Genomic DNA, 16,844 nt, shown 5'->3' with positions numbered 1-16,844 from the left:
CATGCTGATGGATCTAATAATGTTTATGGATGAGTGAAAACATTGATGTGTTTAACATGACTGTGGTGTGAAGCAGGGCGCGAGTGCTAATGAGAGACAGATCTCAGCGCCACACGCGAGTCCTGTGGATATAAAGGAATAAGGACATTTTATTCTACTGAACAAACTTACCCGCTAGTGCTGAATGATACTCACACAGGTCAGTTTACTAGACGAATAAAACTTGTGAGGCAACGCAGCGCTGTTTCACTTGCTCTACACTATCACACTAAACAGCATTTGAGTGCGTTGAAAGTTATGTTATTCTGTGAGTTCGTTCGTTGGCTATATGAGAATAGCAGTAAGCTAGATCAACATTAGAATAACATACTGATCATATTCTAACATTCAGTGTTGTATTTGGCAGCCCTTTTAGTTTTAGTCTTAGTCTTTTGGACGAAAATGCTTTTTAGTTTTAGTCACATTTTAGTTTTAGTTAAATTTGACAGTTTTAGTCAAGTTTTAGTCAACGAAAACGCAAAAAGGTTTAAGTCAAGCTTTAGTCAATTTTAGTAAAAAAAAAAGAAAAAAAGTAGTCTTTAACAAATTAATTTAGGTTAAAAAGTATTGGAAATGGGCTTAGGTTTGACAGGTTGTAGCAAGTGTTGCAATTCATAACATTTTTTTTGAAAAATAACCCCTGAAATGATGACTTCTGGTGAATATTGTGGAAACTAAATGATACATTTAGATAAATATATTTCATACCTTATAGCATATTATAATACAACTTATTAGGCCTATATATTTATAGAACAGCAAAGTAGGCCCAATCAATATACAAGACTGAGCCACATAGATGTGAAATATAAAGGCTATCATGATCATTTTGCCAACAATGAACCATGGATTTGTTTAGTTTATAATACGTTTTATTTTTAACTTAAACAAAAACAACATATAACATTCAAAACTCACCGGCTTAGACTGCATTTGAAGAAAAATAAACACAAGTTTTCTGTAGCCTTGTGTGCGAACTTATTCAATAGAATTATTAGATTATCTCCTGATGCGTGCTGCTTAATATCACACACTCCGCCGTGACAAACAGAAAAAACGCGACGGCATATGGTACAATTGGCCTTGTATTCATTGTCCCTCACACATTCCAGCCACGGGTAGTCATTTTCCCATTCAATTTTACATTTCTGTGCTCTTTTCTTTTTCGCCGGCTGCTCGGAGGTAGTCATTTTTACATTTCCCGCTGTTGTCACTTGTCGTCATCGTTGCTACGATACGTGACTCACAATGCGAAACGACCAATTAAAAGGGCATTCTCTGATGATGTTCCAAGATGTTAAAAACGCTACGCTGATCATAGACAAACAGGGGGAGAAATTAGCATCTACCGCACCGTCTGTTTTTTTTTCTCATAGCCTACAAATGTCTTCGTTCATAGTCTGACATATTAGAAGCTATGTGTCTGTCATGGATTTGCACTGAATTGATTCTCAAAAATACGGAACAAAGTGCGTTCCGTATCAGTTCAATATGGAACAAGACTTTATTGTGTCAAATACGGGACGATTCCGCATTATACGGAACGGTTGGCAACCCTAATTGAACGTCAGACTTATAATCATTTTCGTTCCGTCTCGTCAACGAAAACTCGAAAACGTCTCGTCGTGTTTTAGTCACCTTAGAGCCATTTTTAGCTAGTCATCGTCGCGTTATCGTCATAAAAAAAAGGTGCGTCAACGAAATCATTTCGTTATCGTCATCGTTGACGAAAACAACACTGCTAACATTTCATCATGTTGAGCTGTATAACATTGATTAGTTTTATGTACATTTGCTGGAAACATTTAGGATATCTTTAGGAATCTCACCCCAGTGCGCGCAGCGAGACTGGAGACGACAGAGACCGTCTGTAACAGCATCAGCAGAGGAGGAATGTAGGACAGAGGATTGTCCCCGTTATGCGACACCAGCACCGTGTCGAAACCCCGAGCCACCGCGGGCCAACAGTAGCTCTCCGCTACACTCGGCCCACTATACTTCCTCCACAGCAGGAACTGAAACATCAAAACATGAGCACAAATAACAGGTAAAAACATCATTAAAATTAGTGATGGGCAACGATTAATCACATCCAAAATAAAAGTTTCTGTTTACATAATATGTTTGTGTGTACTGTGTATAATTATTTTATTTTATTTAACTGTGATATATCAGAGAGATCTTCAACTCCCACCTCCGACAGAGCTTCGACCAGATCCCGAGGGAGTCTGGAGATATTGAGTCCGAGTGGACCATGTTCTCCACCTCCATTGTCGAAGCAGCCACTCGGAGCTGTGGTCGTAAGGTCTCCGGTGCCTGTCGAGGCGGCAATCCCCGAACCCGGTGGTGGACACCGGAAGTAAGGGATGCCGTCAAGCTGAAGGAGGAGTCCTATCGGGCCTGGCTGGCTTGTGGGACTCCTGAGGCAGCTGACAGGTACCGACGGGCCAAGCGGACTGCAGCCCGGGTGGTTGTGGAGGCAAAAACTCTGGCCTGGGAGGAGTTCGGTGAGGCCATGGAGAAGGACTTTCGGTCGGCCTCGAAGAGATTCTGGCAAACCGTCCGGCGCCTCAGGAGGGGGAAGCAGTGCCCTACCAACGCTGTTTACAGTGGAGGTGGGCAGCTGTTGACCTCGACTGGGGATATCACCGGAGTATGGAAGGAATACTTCGAGGATCTCCTCAATCCCACCGTCACGTCTTCCATTGAGGAAGCAGAGGCTGAGGGCTTGGAGGCGGACTCGTCCATCACCCAAGCTGAAGTCACCGAGGTAGTTAAAGGGGGGGTACAATGTTGTTTCATGTATTCAGAGTTGTTTACAGTGTTAAAGAGATGGATTCTCATGCTAAACATGGCCAAAGTTTAAAAAAAATATTTTGGACGAATAAACGGAGAATTTCTTCCGGGTTGGTACAAGTTTCGGCTGATTTTTTTCGATCGTGGATCTAATGACGTAGACGAGAGTGGAACTCCTTATATGAGCATTTCTCTCGGAAAAGCGCGCCCGCGCACACGTCGACCAGAGGAGAGCGAGGCTGCGCACATCAACGCGCTTCAACAGGAAATCATCGGCAGCACTGCATAGGATTTGTTCAATGTCTCCAAAGTGTGTTTTTGGATGTGAGGGAAAGCTTACCGTGTTCAGCTTCCCAAAGAACCCAGCGTTACAGGAACAGTGGATGCAGTTTGTTTTTACACAACGGAGTGTAGCAGGTGCGGTTGTGTGTTCTGGTCATTTCAGTGACGAACGTTTTATTAACAAGGCCCAGGTCGACGCTGGATTTGCAAATCGTTTGCTATTAAAACGTGGAGCGGTCCCAGTGATAAAAGACCCCATTCATGCAAGTACAACTGGATCAGATTTCTGTCTTTTGCTGGAAATCAGCACATAAGTGAATATATGTTGACTCTATAGCTCCGCCCACGGCACACCTCCAGGAGCTCTGCTTTTTCCCGGAGAGAATCGGAAAGCTGTATTTTTCTTTTATAAATATGATAAAACTAAAGACTTTCTGGAGATATGAAGGATGCACTACTACTCTATAGGTACTCAAGATTAACATGAGATTAGGTGAAACTGTGTATGTTATGTACCCTTTAAGAAGCTCCTCGGTGGCAAGGCACCGGGGGTGGATGAGATCCGCCCTGAGTACCTCAAGTCTCTGGATGTTGTGGGGCTGTCTTGGCTGACACACCTCTACAGCATCGCGTGGCGGTCGGGGACAGTACCTCTGGGATGGCAGACCGGGGTGGTGGTCCCTCTTTTTAAGAAGGGGGACCGGAGGGTGTGTTCCAACTATAGGGGGATCACACTTCTCAGCCTCCCCGGGAAAGTCTATTCCAGGGTACTGGAGAGGAGAATCCCACCGATAGTAGAACCTCGAATTCAGGAGGAACAGTGCGGTTTTCGTCCCGGTCGTGGAACACTGGACCAGCTCTATACCCTCTACAGGGTGCTGGAGGGTTCATGGGAGTTTGCCCAACCAGTCCACATGTGCTTTGTGGATTTGGAGAAGGCATTCGACTGTGTCCCTCGCGGCATCCTGTGAAGGGTGCTCCGGGAGTATGGGGTCCAGGGCCCTTTGCTAAGGGCTATCCGATCCCTGTACGACCGGAGCAGGAGCTTGGTTCACATTGCCGGCAGTAAGTCAGACTTGTTCCCGGTGCATGTTGGACTCCGGCAGGGCTGCCCTTTGTCGCCGGTTCTGTTCATAATTTTTATGGACAGAATTTCTAGGCGCAGCCAGGGGCCGGAGGGTGTCAGGTTTGGGCACCACACGATTTCATCTCTGCTCTTTGCGGATGATGTTGTCGTGCTGGCCCCATCAGACCAGGACCTTCAGCATGCACTGGGACGGTTTGCAGCCGAGTGTGAAGCGGCTGGGATGAGAATCAGCCCCTCCAAATCTGAGACCATGGTTCTCAGTCGGAAAAGGGGGGTTTACCCTCTTCAGGTTGGTGGAGAGCTCCTGCCTCAAGTGGAGGAGTTCAAGTATCTTGGGGTTTTGTTCACGAGTGAGGGAAGGATGGAACGGGAGATTGACAGACGGATCGGTGCAGCTTCTGCTGTAATGCGGTCGCTGTACCGGTCTGTCGTGGTGAAGAAGGAGCTGAGCCGCAAGGCGAAGCTCTCGATTTAACGGTCAATCTACGTTCCTACTCTCACCTATGGTCATGAGCTTTGGGTCATGACCGAAAGGACAAGATCCCGGATACAGGCGGCCGAAATGAGCTTTCTCCGCAGGGTGGCTGGGCGATCCCTTAGAGATAGGGTGAGAAGCTCGGTCACTCGGGAGGAGCTCAGAGTAGAGCCGCTGCTCCTCCACATCGAGAGGGGTCAGCTGAGGTGGGCCGGGCATCTTTTCTGGATGCCTCCTGGACGCCTTCCCGGGAAGGTGTTCTGGGCATGTCCCACCGGGAGGAGACCCCGGGGAAGACCTAGGACACGCTGGAGGGACTATGTCTCCCGGCTGGCCTGGGAACGCCTCGGTGTCCCCCCAGAAGAGCTGGAGGAAGTGTCTAGGGAGAGGGAAGTCTGGGCATCCCTGCTTTGACTGCTGCCCCCGCGACCCAGCCCCGGATAAGCGGAAGAAGATGGATGGAATATATATATATATATATATATATATATATATATATATATATATATATATATGAAGAGTTTGGTTCCAAAACGCGATAAATCCATTTTGATTAATTTGAGTAAAAATGTGTTTTCTTTACCAAGAATTTGGCAAGATGAAAAACGCTATTTTCTGTTTCAAACTTTCACATAGCATATTTAGGTTATAATAACAAAACAAATTCAAATCCAGATTTTGATTTTCAAAGATTTATTATAAAAACTGATCATTTTTTCCCCAAAATGCAATAAATTCATAACACTTTTTTTCCCCAAATGCAATTAATCCATTGAATCAATATAAAAGTTATTTTTCATATTGAAACTGTTAAAAATACACAACAAAATAAGTTGATCCATCCACATATGACAGCCTGAACTCGATCAATATCTTATTAACGTTACAGGCACTGGACTAAACATACATTCAATCAGCTATCGCTAGGAAATACCTCCTGAACTTTTTTGACGGCGATCATCTGTAAAACGGCTTAGTCCTGCTCGGTTTTCGTTGACTTTGAGTAAAACAACTGAAAGTTTTTCAAAAGATCCCCTGGGTTCAACGTGTCAGCGTGACAGAAGTTTGATGCTGTCATGTGAGAACAAGCAATAGCCGGCATTTTTCCTCCTCCCGCGCCTCGTCTTCTTAATCTCCTCACGTAAATGATTAGATTTCGATGGCTTACGTTTCTTCCCTACCGCAGAAACCACCACAGGTTCATCAATGCCGTCAAAATTATAAAAGATTTTGTTTGATTGTTGATCAAAAAGTACAAAGTAGATAGGAAAAACTAGGATGCCGGGTGTATTCAAAGCGCTGCCGTTACTGTTTACAGTGCGTGGAATGGTGCGCTGTGATTGGTTGAGAGCGGATTTATCTCATTCTGCAGAGAAAGGAGACTGGCGTTTGTCGCGGTTTGGAAAGAAAGGGAGAAAACATGACAGAATAACACGGCAGATATCGCATTTTACATAAAATTTCAAATTGACTTTTCAATACTGACCCTATACAATACTGATTTTTGCAGGAACTCAATTTTTTTAAAAATGGCGTTTATCGCGTTTTGGAACCAAACTCTTCATATATATATATATATATATATATATATATATATATAAAAAATACACACAAATGCATGCATATATTTAAGAAATATTTGCAGCTATATACATTTATATAATTTATTGTTTAAATATTTTTACATAAAAAAAATTCTTAAATGTATAGATGCATGTTTGTGTATTTATATATACAAAATAAATACACACAGCACACACACATATAATGTAAACAAACTTTAATTTTGGATGCGATTAATCGTTGCCCAGCACTAATCCCAAATCCTCTTACACAAATGTTAAAAGTCACAAATATCACCTCAGAAGCAAGCAGAAGAAAGGTAATTAAGTTGGGCACATGGCCATAGCACTTTACAGTAGAAAAGTGTCAAATAACGCAAAATAATGCAATGGATATTCCAATATGACATTATTTAGGGCTGCTGATTGACCTTTCTGAACTGCTCGCTGATGGGAGCGCGTGCCAGGTTTCTGCAGGGTTCGACACGCAGGGCGGAATGCACTAAAACCCCCAGGTGACCCGGATCACAGCGCGCAGCCTGCGAAACAGCACAGGCCAGGGTAGACAACACAACACACACCATCATGAGGAAACACAGAAAACTAACAATGAGGCTCTTACTTTGGCATCAAGAGACTCTTGGTCGGGATTGAGTGGATCAGGGTTCAGAAACTGCATGAGTCTGTCCAACATAGGGCACACACAAATAGGGGAAACATTTCTTTACGAAATAGGTCAGATAAACTAGATTAAGAGAACATGTCTGACATGTTTGTTTGTTTAGTAAGGACAGTAATGTAAAGCCTACCTTGACGAGGCCAGCTGATCATCAAGATTGGGCTCTTGTGAGAGAGATGCCACTTTCTGCTCCTCTGAGGAGCCACTGGCACTATGAAGACACACACACACACACGTGTAAAACTACACTGACTAACTGAATGACTGATTGGCCTCAAGTAAGCGCTGCATCATCAAGCTGGTTTCAGATTCACTTGAGGGCAATCAGACGAGCTCGTGTTGAAAACAGTGTGACGACCTGAAGGGAAGAGTGTGTTTGGTCTCACCATGATACTGGAGCCATGATGCCGTCCTCTTCAGTCTGATCAGGACTGTCCCGCTTCTCTTCAACAGACTGAAAACATTAAAAGTGCTTAATTTTACAGCCACTCATTTATCCGCTCGTTTACTATTTCTGCAGATCCAACAAAACTTATGTTTGTGAGTGCTTACTTCAGGAATCTGCTTTGAATGTACTTTAAACTTCATGTATCTGTGAAAGAAAAACAATTTATTATATTTCTAAACGTCATATTATCATTTACTAAACTAATTCAGATCACCGACCGCAAGCAGCAGTATCTGCCTATTCGATCACCGATACCAATCTATTTGAAGCCTTTTTATCATGTAGAATTATTTATAGGGATAATTCTCCAATCAGACATTTATTCAGGGCCTGAATGTCATTTTTGAAAATGGAAAGGTAAAATTAAATAGATAAATGAATAAATGAATGAATGAATAAATAAATATCTCACCTAGATGTTTGATCATGCAGTGGATTTTTGTTTTTTACAATGGGGCAATTGTTGCACAATAGCGTACACACAGAAAAAAAACCTGATTTCAAACTATGTGCTGAATTCACAAAAGACAAGTAAACAGTCAGTAATAAAAGAAGAACAAATAAACAATTTATAAGCAATTGCACACATAAATAAAATAAAGATACAAATAAAATAAAAAAATGTTCAGCTAGGCCTAACAGTAGTATTGAGTATTGTAAGAAATACTAAAGAAATTTAATAAGGAATCAAATGTAAAATAATGCTGGATGGTCTTCCCTGAATAAATTAAATACAGATTAATCCTTACAATTCAGGTTACAAAAGTTAGTCATTCAAGAGCAGCGAGTGTCATTAATTTTAATTAAACAACAAAATATTTTTAAAAATCATTATTATTAGGCTGTCACTTTAAGAGCTGTACAGATCCAATATGCTGTTACTCAACTCTATCAGGTGTTTACGTTCACTTAAGACAAAACCGACTGTGTTTACACGTGCATTCTAGTCAAGACGGTTATTTTGTACCTTTGTGTGTATTCAACCATTGAAGCGCAATTGTGTTCTGGCGAGCTGTTTGTGAGGCGGCCATGTGTGTGTGACCGCGAGTGCTGAGTGGTTTAAACACTAGCAAGACTTAAAAAGAAACGCAAATTATAAACTTTAGTGATGATGCGACACTGCCTCGATTGTGCAAGTGACATAATTGTTTGTGAAATTACATCTAACAGAAAGTTTTCAAATGACTTTGGTGTGAGTTATTTAATAAAGAACCTCACCTTCAGCATTATTATAGTCATTATCGTTATTAAGTCATATTTATGCGTCGTCAGCATGAGATCGGCCTTTAGAGACCGCCGGTCAATCTTCCTAAAGCCATTATTGACTGATAGCGATCAATCAAAGCACCCTTAATTGTTGTTGGGTAATAATGTTGGCTTGTTAACTAAACAAGCCAACATATAAAGAACTTTGTTCTTTATATGTTGTTTATATGTATCTTTATATGTATCTTTATATGTTGTTTCTTATAAAGAACTTTGTATTATCACCTTTATAAAATCAGATCTATTTAGAGGCAAGTCTGGTGTCAATCTAAACTCAAACATACAATCCAGAACTCAATTATACGAGTTATGAGCTCTTCAAGAGGAACCAGACTCCGACGGCAGTCTTACTGGGCCTTGTTCATGCTGGTCTGCGCACAGGTTTCATCTGTGATGATGTCCGTGGCCTCGACTCTGATCCGCCATCCTCTGCCGATCTGCATCAAACCACAGAAGTCATAGTTAAACTGGGATCCAGGCATTCACTGGAGCCACTATAAAGCCCACCCCTGTGCCCGCCTGTCGAGCTCGATCGCTCTTGTGTGTTAGTCACAGCGTTATAAAGGGACACTTACCGTATTGGTCCCGGCGTTGCGGCTCAGTTTATGGACTCGAGGTTTAACCGGAGAAGGCGTGTGTTCTTCCTCTGACACCTGTGGCTTCTGCTGCTCGCTTTCTAAAGGAGAAACATTAATTTATGAATATTAAATGTATAATCTATTGAAACCGTATGTTTATCTGCTTCAAGAATTCATGAAGCTTTTAAGTTGTTAAACTGTTTTACTGATAAGATCGTCAGAGCAGTGACAACACGTTTCTGTGCGAGTGTGTGTTTGAGTGGCAGAAAGAGAGTAGGTGCTTGTCCATAATAAATACATAATAAAATGAAAATTTGTGGCCAAAAAAACTATAGAGAAAAAAAACTATATTTACTAGATTGATTTTCTTGGTCAGTGTCATTGTGGGTTTCGGATCTTTTGCTGTTGTCGTCTGCAAGGACCTCTGAAATAACTGAAAAACCAATCAGATTCAAGCATTCAACGGCCCCGTAGGATAAATATATATATATATATATATCAGGGTTTCCGTTGTCCGGTAATTACCGGACATTGACCGGAAAAAAAATGAAATGTCCGACAAAAATAAATCTCTCCGGTCAAATTGTCCGATTAAAATTGCCTAATAATCCCGCCCCCCTAACACAATCTGAATTTGAGAATAAGCCTAAAATGTATAAAGCAAAAATACACCGACATTTGGCTATGTTATAAAGGAACAGGCTCTACCGTTTGTAAGTTATTAAACATTATTGCATGGCTTGGTTGAATTCCAATGTGGAATGCGGTCTGTTATTTCTTGATATCAGACCGCTGCGAAGCACTAGCGGCACCAGGATTTTGATTGTAGGTGGGCCTCCAGAAAACTGGATGGGCCAGTTAAAATAAGCCAAAAAATAAATAAAAACGGGTTGCCCTTCATCTCCGTTTCAGCGCTTTTCTGGGCACTGAGGACAGCGACTCAGTAGCCTACCTAAATTTAATGCGTAAAAAAAAAAAAAAAAAAAACTTGAACAGGATTTTTTTTTTTAATACAATTACAATTTCATTGAATATATTTTTTAATAAAATTATAGGCCTATTATTTTTAGTTTATTAACAGCAACAACAGCTGTAAAGATGAAGTTGACGATCGTCATCTCCATAGTGAACGCGGCGCGCCTAGAGAGAAATGCACATCATGGATTACATAATCAGAGAGTAGCCTATTTCTTTTCGTTTTAAATTGTTAAAAAGACGTTTCAAGCTTTCTTAAGATATATTTCATGTCTGTGAGGCCTACGCTGAGTTTCGTTAAATTAGGATGAGATGGGCTCCTGTTCACGAGCAATGCAGTGACCGCGCGGGCGCCTCCATGATTAGGCCTATCGTCTGCTATATTTGCTGCTTAGCTATATATTAAATACAGGCAATTGGTTGATAAAAAAAATATTAAAATTAAGATACAATTTATACAAAACGAAATTCACTTCAAAAAAGTCTTTCTACAAAACCAAACTTAATTAAGTGGTCAAAATCATGTCTGACCCGCTCCATGTCTCTCGATATTGCGTGCTGTTCACTTTTCATAATCAACATAAATTAAAAAATAAAATTATAATATTTTAACCAATATTAAACTAAATGAGCTTATTTAATGGCTACAACACGTATAGTAGACATAGACTCTCTATTTGTACAAATTGCTGCACATTCATTTTATTCTGAATTTTGCACACATAAGTTGAAAGGCATTTGTTTGTGCATGCATAGCAAAACATATCAGCAACATTCATCAAGTTCACTGATAATTATGCGCGCATTTATTAGGCTAATTATTATCTTAATGAATAATGAAACAAGGACGAAGCATATAAACTGCGTTGTTTGTTTAGAATGGAATGGATCGCAAATAGATCCGAATGAAGAAACGTAGAAAAAGGGTCTCGAGTGTTCTTGCAGAGAGGGGGTTCTCGCTGCAGAATCGGATCAAGACGAAGCAGCGAAGTCGCCTTGCGGAGAACAAGGTTACGCGGCTTATGCGCACTGCAAGTTGTAGAGAGACACTGGGAAGTTCGCTTGAGTAAAAACAATAGGCTTCAGATATTTTATGTGGAGAAGGGGAATTGGTTTGTTAAACTATGAATGTGAAACCCTAACAATTGGCGTTGATTGACGCCAAACGGACGTTCATGTTTTTTTGTTTTTTTTTTCGTTTTTTTTATTTGAAAGTTAGGCTAATAAACATGTTGCATTCGGCCTGATTATGTCATTTTTTAAGTTACATAGCCTGCCTCCAGTTTTCCTCAACTTGACTAATTAAGAGGCGATATTTGACCGGCATATCATTGAAATGTCCGGAAAACGAAACCTCTGAACGAAACCCATTTTTTTCTAGCGGAAACTCTGATATATATATATATATATATATATATATATATATATATATATATATATTATACACTTTTATTCAGCAAGGATGCATTCAATTGATCAATAGCGAGAAAAAACATTTGTCACAAAAGATTTATATTTCGAATCGATGCTGTTCTTTTATTTAAGGATCCTGAACAAAAATTATATGAAAATATGAAGCAGCATGACTGTTTTCAACACTGATAATAATCATAAATGTTTCTTGTCCATCAAATCATCATATTAGAGTGATTTCTGAAGGATCATGTGACACTGAAGACCTGAGTAATTCAGTTTTGATCACAGGAATAAATTACAATTTACTGTATATTCACATAGACAACCGTCTGATAATATTTCACTGTTTTTACTGTATTTTTGATCAAATAAATGCAGCTTTGGTGAGCAGAAGAGACTCTTTCAGAAACCTGACCTGTCTGTGGTTGTGGCTCAACTGTCCGCTCAGTTCTGTGGGGATTCTGGGGAATATCGGGCACGGGCGAAGCTTTGACCGGACAGCAGCCCTTCATCTCTAAGAGCGTTTGAGGACTGGAGTAAATGTCCCACGCCAGGCTGACAGGAACTCGATCTCCGTTCCGGTTCCCGTCCGGCACGCTGGACTTCTCACTCACGAAACAGGCAAACTTCTTGGCCACGAGCTCATGGTTCACACAGATCTATTCAATGACAGTGGACTGGCACTTAGCAGCTGTCTGAAATCCTGCTCAGTGTGTCTCATAAATAAACATACTTTACCTTTGTGTCATTGATAGTCAAGTAGAGTTCAACGGCAGACCAGCCGGCATGCGTTTCACACAGAACGGCTTCCACCAGAGTCGACACTAGAAACACACAGAGCGTCTAAAAACCACACAACAGAGGGAATGCACTGAGGTCAGTTTCCCACAGGAACCCTGAGTGGCAGAAGAGCTGCTGTGTGACTGGAGTTAACAGGAGAAACTGAGAAAACACCAGTAAAACAAACCATTATCAGTTTAAACTAAAGGTTGGACTCGATATAGAGTTCCTTACAACTCACCACAGATCCAGTGATCGTGGATATAGACATGCAGCAGGAATCGTGTTTCTGACATTTATATGAGCCTGATTTCCACGCCGGGGAAATACATCACGCAAATTTGCCTGAGAACACTTTATATAAATCCATGTGATCACTCATATCAATGTTATATATATCATCATATCGTCCAGCCCTAAAACTCGTGTAGTTTTTTTGTCAGTATTTGTTTAAAAACATCCAATTATGCAGAATGTACGATGGTAAATATTTAATTTAGTTGTCAATACAATATATATGGTAGGATTTTACCCCTAAATTCAGCATATTGACACAAAATGACTGTAAATCCAGCTTTCTCTGCCTGGATCCAGTTGTTTCTGTGAATCTCATCGATTCATTTGCTTCTCTGTTCTGCGGCTTTCGGCAGTCTGTAAAAATATACCTTCAAATCTAGTTATACAGTCAATCTCAAAGCTCGTTCCCGTTATAGATGTGTTTTGTGTGTTTTTCGCAGCATTCACACTGAAAACCAATGCTGCCACTCAGTGTGTGTGTGACCACAGTCACTCCGGCCAACGGTGACGTCACACGCATAGCCTCTAAACACACAGCAAGCAGAGGAACCGCTGAGTAACCACAACACACTCTTACCTTGTAACAGATTGTGCAAGTATTTGGTGGCCGAGCTGTCCCACGTTGAGGAGGGCCTGAGATCAGACAGATGAACACACAGCATCAGAACACATGCGAGAGCAGCGCGGAGACTTCTTCAAGAGAGGGACTTACACGAGCTCGGCCGGGTCTCCAGAGATCGGCACCTGAAGGGTCATGGGGCGGATGCCAGCCAGTCTGAAGCGGCGGACCCTGAAGGGGAGCTGCAGGAACTTCTCCAGAGGAGTTCTTACACTGAGAGCAAGATCATCAGGGATATTATCAACAGTGCAGATATAAACCAGTCCTGGATGAAGCTCTACAGTGTTTTACCAACAGTTATGAGACACATCACATCCTCACACTGAGTGGAAGCAAAGAGGACAGTTCAAATAAAGTGTAACTACAAATACATTTAATTATAAAGACGTTTCAAAGTTTGTGTGGCGCTCGTATGACAGTAGATCGAAAACAATGATTTACTCTTTAAAGAGTAAAATATATTAGTATTTTTCTGACAAACACCGATCATTTCACTCCAGAAGACATTGATGGCATGAGGGCGAGTAAATGCTGAGAGAATCTATCCCTTTACACTTGATAAAACCAATTCAAGACATTTTAAAAGGCTTCATACTCATCCGCTCTGACGATGATGTGATCTCCGTGGTCTACCAACAAACACCAGGCCTGAGAGTCCAGCGTCCCCTCGATGATCGACTCGACCACGGCACGACACCAGCTCTTCAGAGCCAGACTGAACACTACACACACCTGAGAGAGAGAGAGAGAGAGAGAGAGAGACAGAGAGAGAGAGACAGAGAGAGAGAGAGAGAGAGAGAGGGAGAGAGAGAGAGAGAGAGAGAGAGAGAGAGAGAGAGAGAGAGAGAGAGAGAGAAAGAGAGAGAGATCATTGCACCACTGATCATATATATATACACCCTTAACACCTTAATTAATAAACATGTGTACCAAACTAAAAATGGTAAAATATTCTCGTTTCATTGATTTCAGAAAAGCTTTTGATTCTATTTGGCATGAAGGTCTCTTACAGACTTCTACAGTGTGGTATAGGGGACAACATGTATGATCTAGTTAAATCTATGTATTTAGAAAATATGTGTGCTGTTAAAATTGGCAACAAACAAACTTTTCTTTAAAAAAAAAAAGATATTTAGAAGAATATCAGTAACCAGACAGTTTCTGGTCTCATTGACTTCCATAGTATATTTTTTCCTACCATGGAAGTCAATGAGACCAGAAACTGTCTGGTTACTGACATTCTTCTAAATATCTTCCTTTCTGTTCAGCAGAAGAAAGAAATTCATACAGGTTTGAAACAACATGAGGGTGAGTATATGATGACAGCATTTTCATTTTAAAGTGGAGTATCCCTTTAAAGGTTTTACATGTTTTTCTTCACTACTACATTTTAAATATTGTGACAAATTCATTTTAAAAGAACAAACATTAAAATATACAGGTATTTCATGTATTCTCTCACTTAAAATAAAGTAAAAGTTGCATTAGGAATTATAAAAGAATTAGCAACACTGACACTACAAGTCAAAAGACATACTTGACTTCTGTATGTTTCTCCTGAACTTAAATCTTATGCTTAAATGATGAAAATAAGGAAAAAACCAATGATAAAACATTTGCATATGTAGGTAATAAGTTTTTGTTTTTTAAGAGGAAAATCAGCAACTCAAATAGAAGATTTGTTTAATGTTTTTTCACTACAACTCTCACACTTTCTTCTGTTATCCCATAGTTCTGATTAAATGATATTTAGCACTCTAAAACCATAATAAAGAATGAGTATTTACATTTACATTTATTCATTTAGCAGACGCTTTTATCCAAAGCGACTTACAACTGAGAACAATAGAAGCAGTTAAACTAACAGTAGGACAACAATATGCAAGTGCTATGACCCTTCCCAGTTTAATCTAACGCAGGTTTTTTTTTTTTTTTTGGTTATAGAACAGAATAGAATAGAGTAGTAGAGAAAGTGTTAGTATTACTGGATCAAGTGCTGTGCTGTCGAAAGTGCTGTATTTAGACATGTTACACCGCAGGACAAGTCAAACTCCCAAATATGACTCATAGGAAGTTATTATTATTCATATTCCTGATCCGACATACCAGCCCCTCCTTCAGTTCATCAGGCTTCAGTTTCTGGAGGTCCATGTTGACCTCGTGGTAGAAGAGGTTCATCTTCACCCTCAGGTGCTCGTACTCCTCAGGACTGTCCGGCGGAACGCCCGCTCCTCTCAGGACTCGAGCCCACAGGCATCCTGGGTCCTCAATCTGACCACACACACACACACACACACACACAACCCTCCATTACATGAAAATTCCCATAACAGATAATCCATTTGATTATTGCAATGACTTTAATGAGTAAAGGGTCGAGGTCAACACATGTTTTGTCATACAAAGGGACAATCCTTCCAAAAATATAAAGACTATGTATAAAGACTATGTAAAAAGACCGATTAGGAGTGATAAAAAAACATGGTGCCTAAAAACATTATTATAAATAAGCCAATATAAAAAAAGCAATAATACTTCATCATTGACAGTTTATTTTTATTATTTTTTTCTACCTATAAAAACTGTGCAAAACATAACTTGACCTAATTGGGGGGGGGAAACAGTGCAAATACATAATAGAAATAAAGCTATTGTCAACACTGTTTTTGAAGGCGTCACCAAGTCCTGTTTAGAAAAAAAAACAATGTTACATATTTCACATCCCCATCAAGAGAGTCACTATCAGGGTTATTATTAACTAAAACTAAACCCATTAAAAAATAAACTTTACAAAAAATAAAATAAAATATTATTTCAGCTACATGTCCAACTCATTTTCTTTAATTTAACCATGCACTAAAATAAATCTCTCTCAAATTAAAATGAATAAAAAATATATAGAAATATACAAAACAAATTCAAAACTACACTAGCATCTCAATGCTGGTAAATGTGTGACAGAAACACCGGCTGTCGTGTAGAGCTCTACCTTGATTATCTGTATTTCTAACATTTCTCCAATTTCCACTGCAAAATCTGCAAAAGAGTGAAAAAGAATAAGACAAAAGTGTATTGTGAATCCTCCACAGGACATCAGTGTGACGGACAGCTGGTGATCAGTGCAGTGAGACAGCAGGTACAGCGAGGGCCGTGCGAGACTGACAAAACATTATATATCCGGATATTTTCTGGGATTTTCTCGATAATGATTATTAGATGATATTTTGCTGAGTGTGTTATTGTGTTGGTACTGTGGCAGGTTCAGGACTGTCGAGGACAGCCGACTCCTAAAGCTGTTGATGTTCCTCATACTCTGTGTATGTTTCAATAGATTTTTACCTAATATGGGCATTTTTACCTTTATAAAGCCATTTTTTAAACCTAATTAGTCTAATTATCCAGTTATGGCTTCGAAAAAACAAATATAAAAAAATAAATATAATAATAATTTTCCTTTTAGATAGGCTATTTCTTTTTTCAAAATCATTGATGATATTCATAATGCAGCAGTGTTATTTTATTTTTTAAGAGTAAACCTGTTTTTT

The 16,844-nt window shown here is 40.1% G+C and overlaps 1 protein-coding gene across 1 annotated transcript in view; it reads right to left on the bottom strand.

The window, feature by feature from the left end:
* The window catches only part of tdrd12 (tudor domain containing 12), a gene marked incomplete at its 5' end in the record, with an annotated part of 68,433 nt that extends 52,121 nt beyond the window's left edge, over window positions 1-16,312 (bottom strand). The window contains 15 exons of the mRNA XM_084095203.1: window positions 1,869-2,054; window positions 6,673-6,780; window positions 6,864-6,924; window positions 7,051-7,131; window positions 7,307-7,374; window positions 7,473-7,512; window positions 8,986-9,071; window positions 9,210-9,310; window positions 12,019-12,262; window positions 12,342-12,427; window positions 13,258-13,313; window positions 13,393-13,512; window positions 13,895-14,031; window positions 15,406-15,570; window positions 16,289-16,312. Of these exons, the coding sequence (XP_083951329.1) occupies window positions 1,869-2,054; window positions 6,673-6,780; window positions 6,864-6,924; window positions 7,051-7,131; window positions 7,307-7,374; window positions 7,473-7,512; window positions 8,986-9,071; window positions 9,210-9,310; window positions 12,019-12,262; window positions 12,342-12,427; window positions 13,258-13,313; window positions 13,393-13,512; window positions 13,895-14,031; window positions 15,406-15,570; window positions 16,289-16,312 (1,563 nt within the window). The remainder of the gene's footprint in view (window positions 1-1,868; window positions 2,055-6,672; window positions 6,781-6,863; window positions 6,925-7,050; window positions 7,132-7,306; window positions 7,375-7,472; window positions 7,513-8,985; window positions 9,072-9,209; window positions 9,311-12,018; window positions 12,263-12,341; window positions 12,428-13,257; window positions 13,314-13,392; window positions 13,513-13,894; window positions 14,032-15,405; window positions 15,571-16,288) is intronic.
* Between the last annotated feature and the right edge of the window lie 532 nt (window positions 16,313-16,844).

Source organism: Abramis brama (genome assembly GCF_963993115.1).
Source record: "Abramis brama genome assembly, chromosome: 20".
In the NCBI taxonomy this organism is placed as follows: domain Eukaryota; kingdom Metazoa; phylum Chordata; class Actinopteri; order Cypriniformes; family Leuciscidae; genus Abramis; species Abramis brama.
Note: the sequence above shows the minus strand (reverse complement) of the source record. Positions and strands in the feature narration are given on the sequence as shown.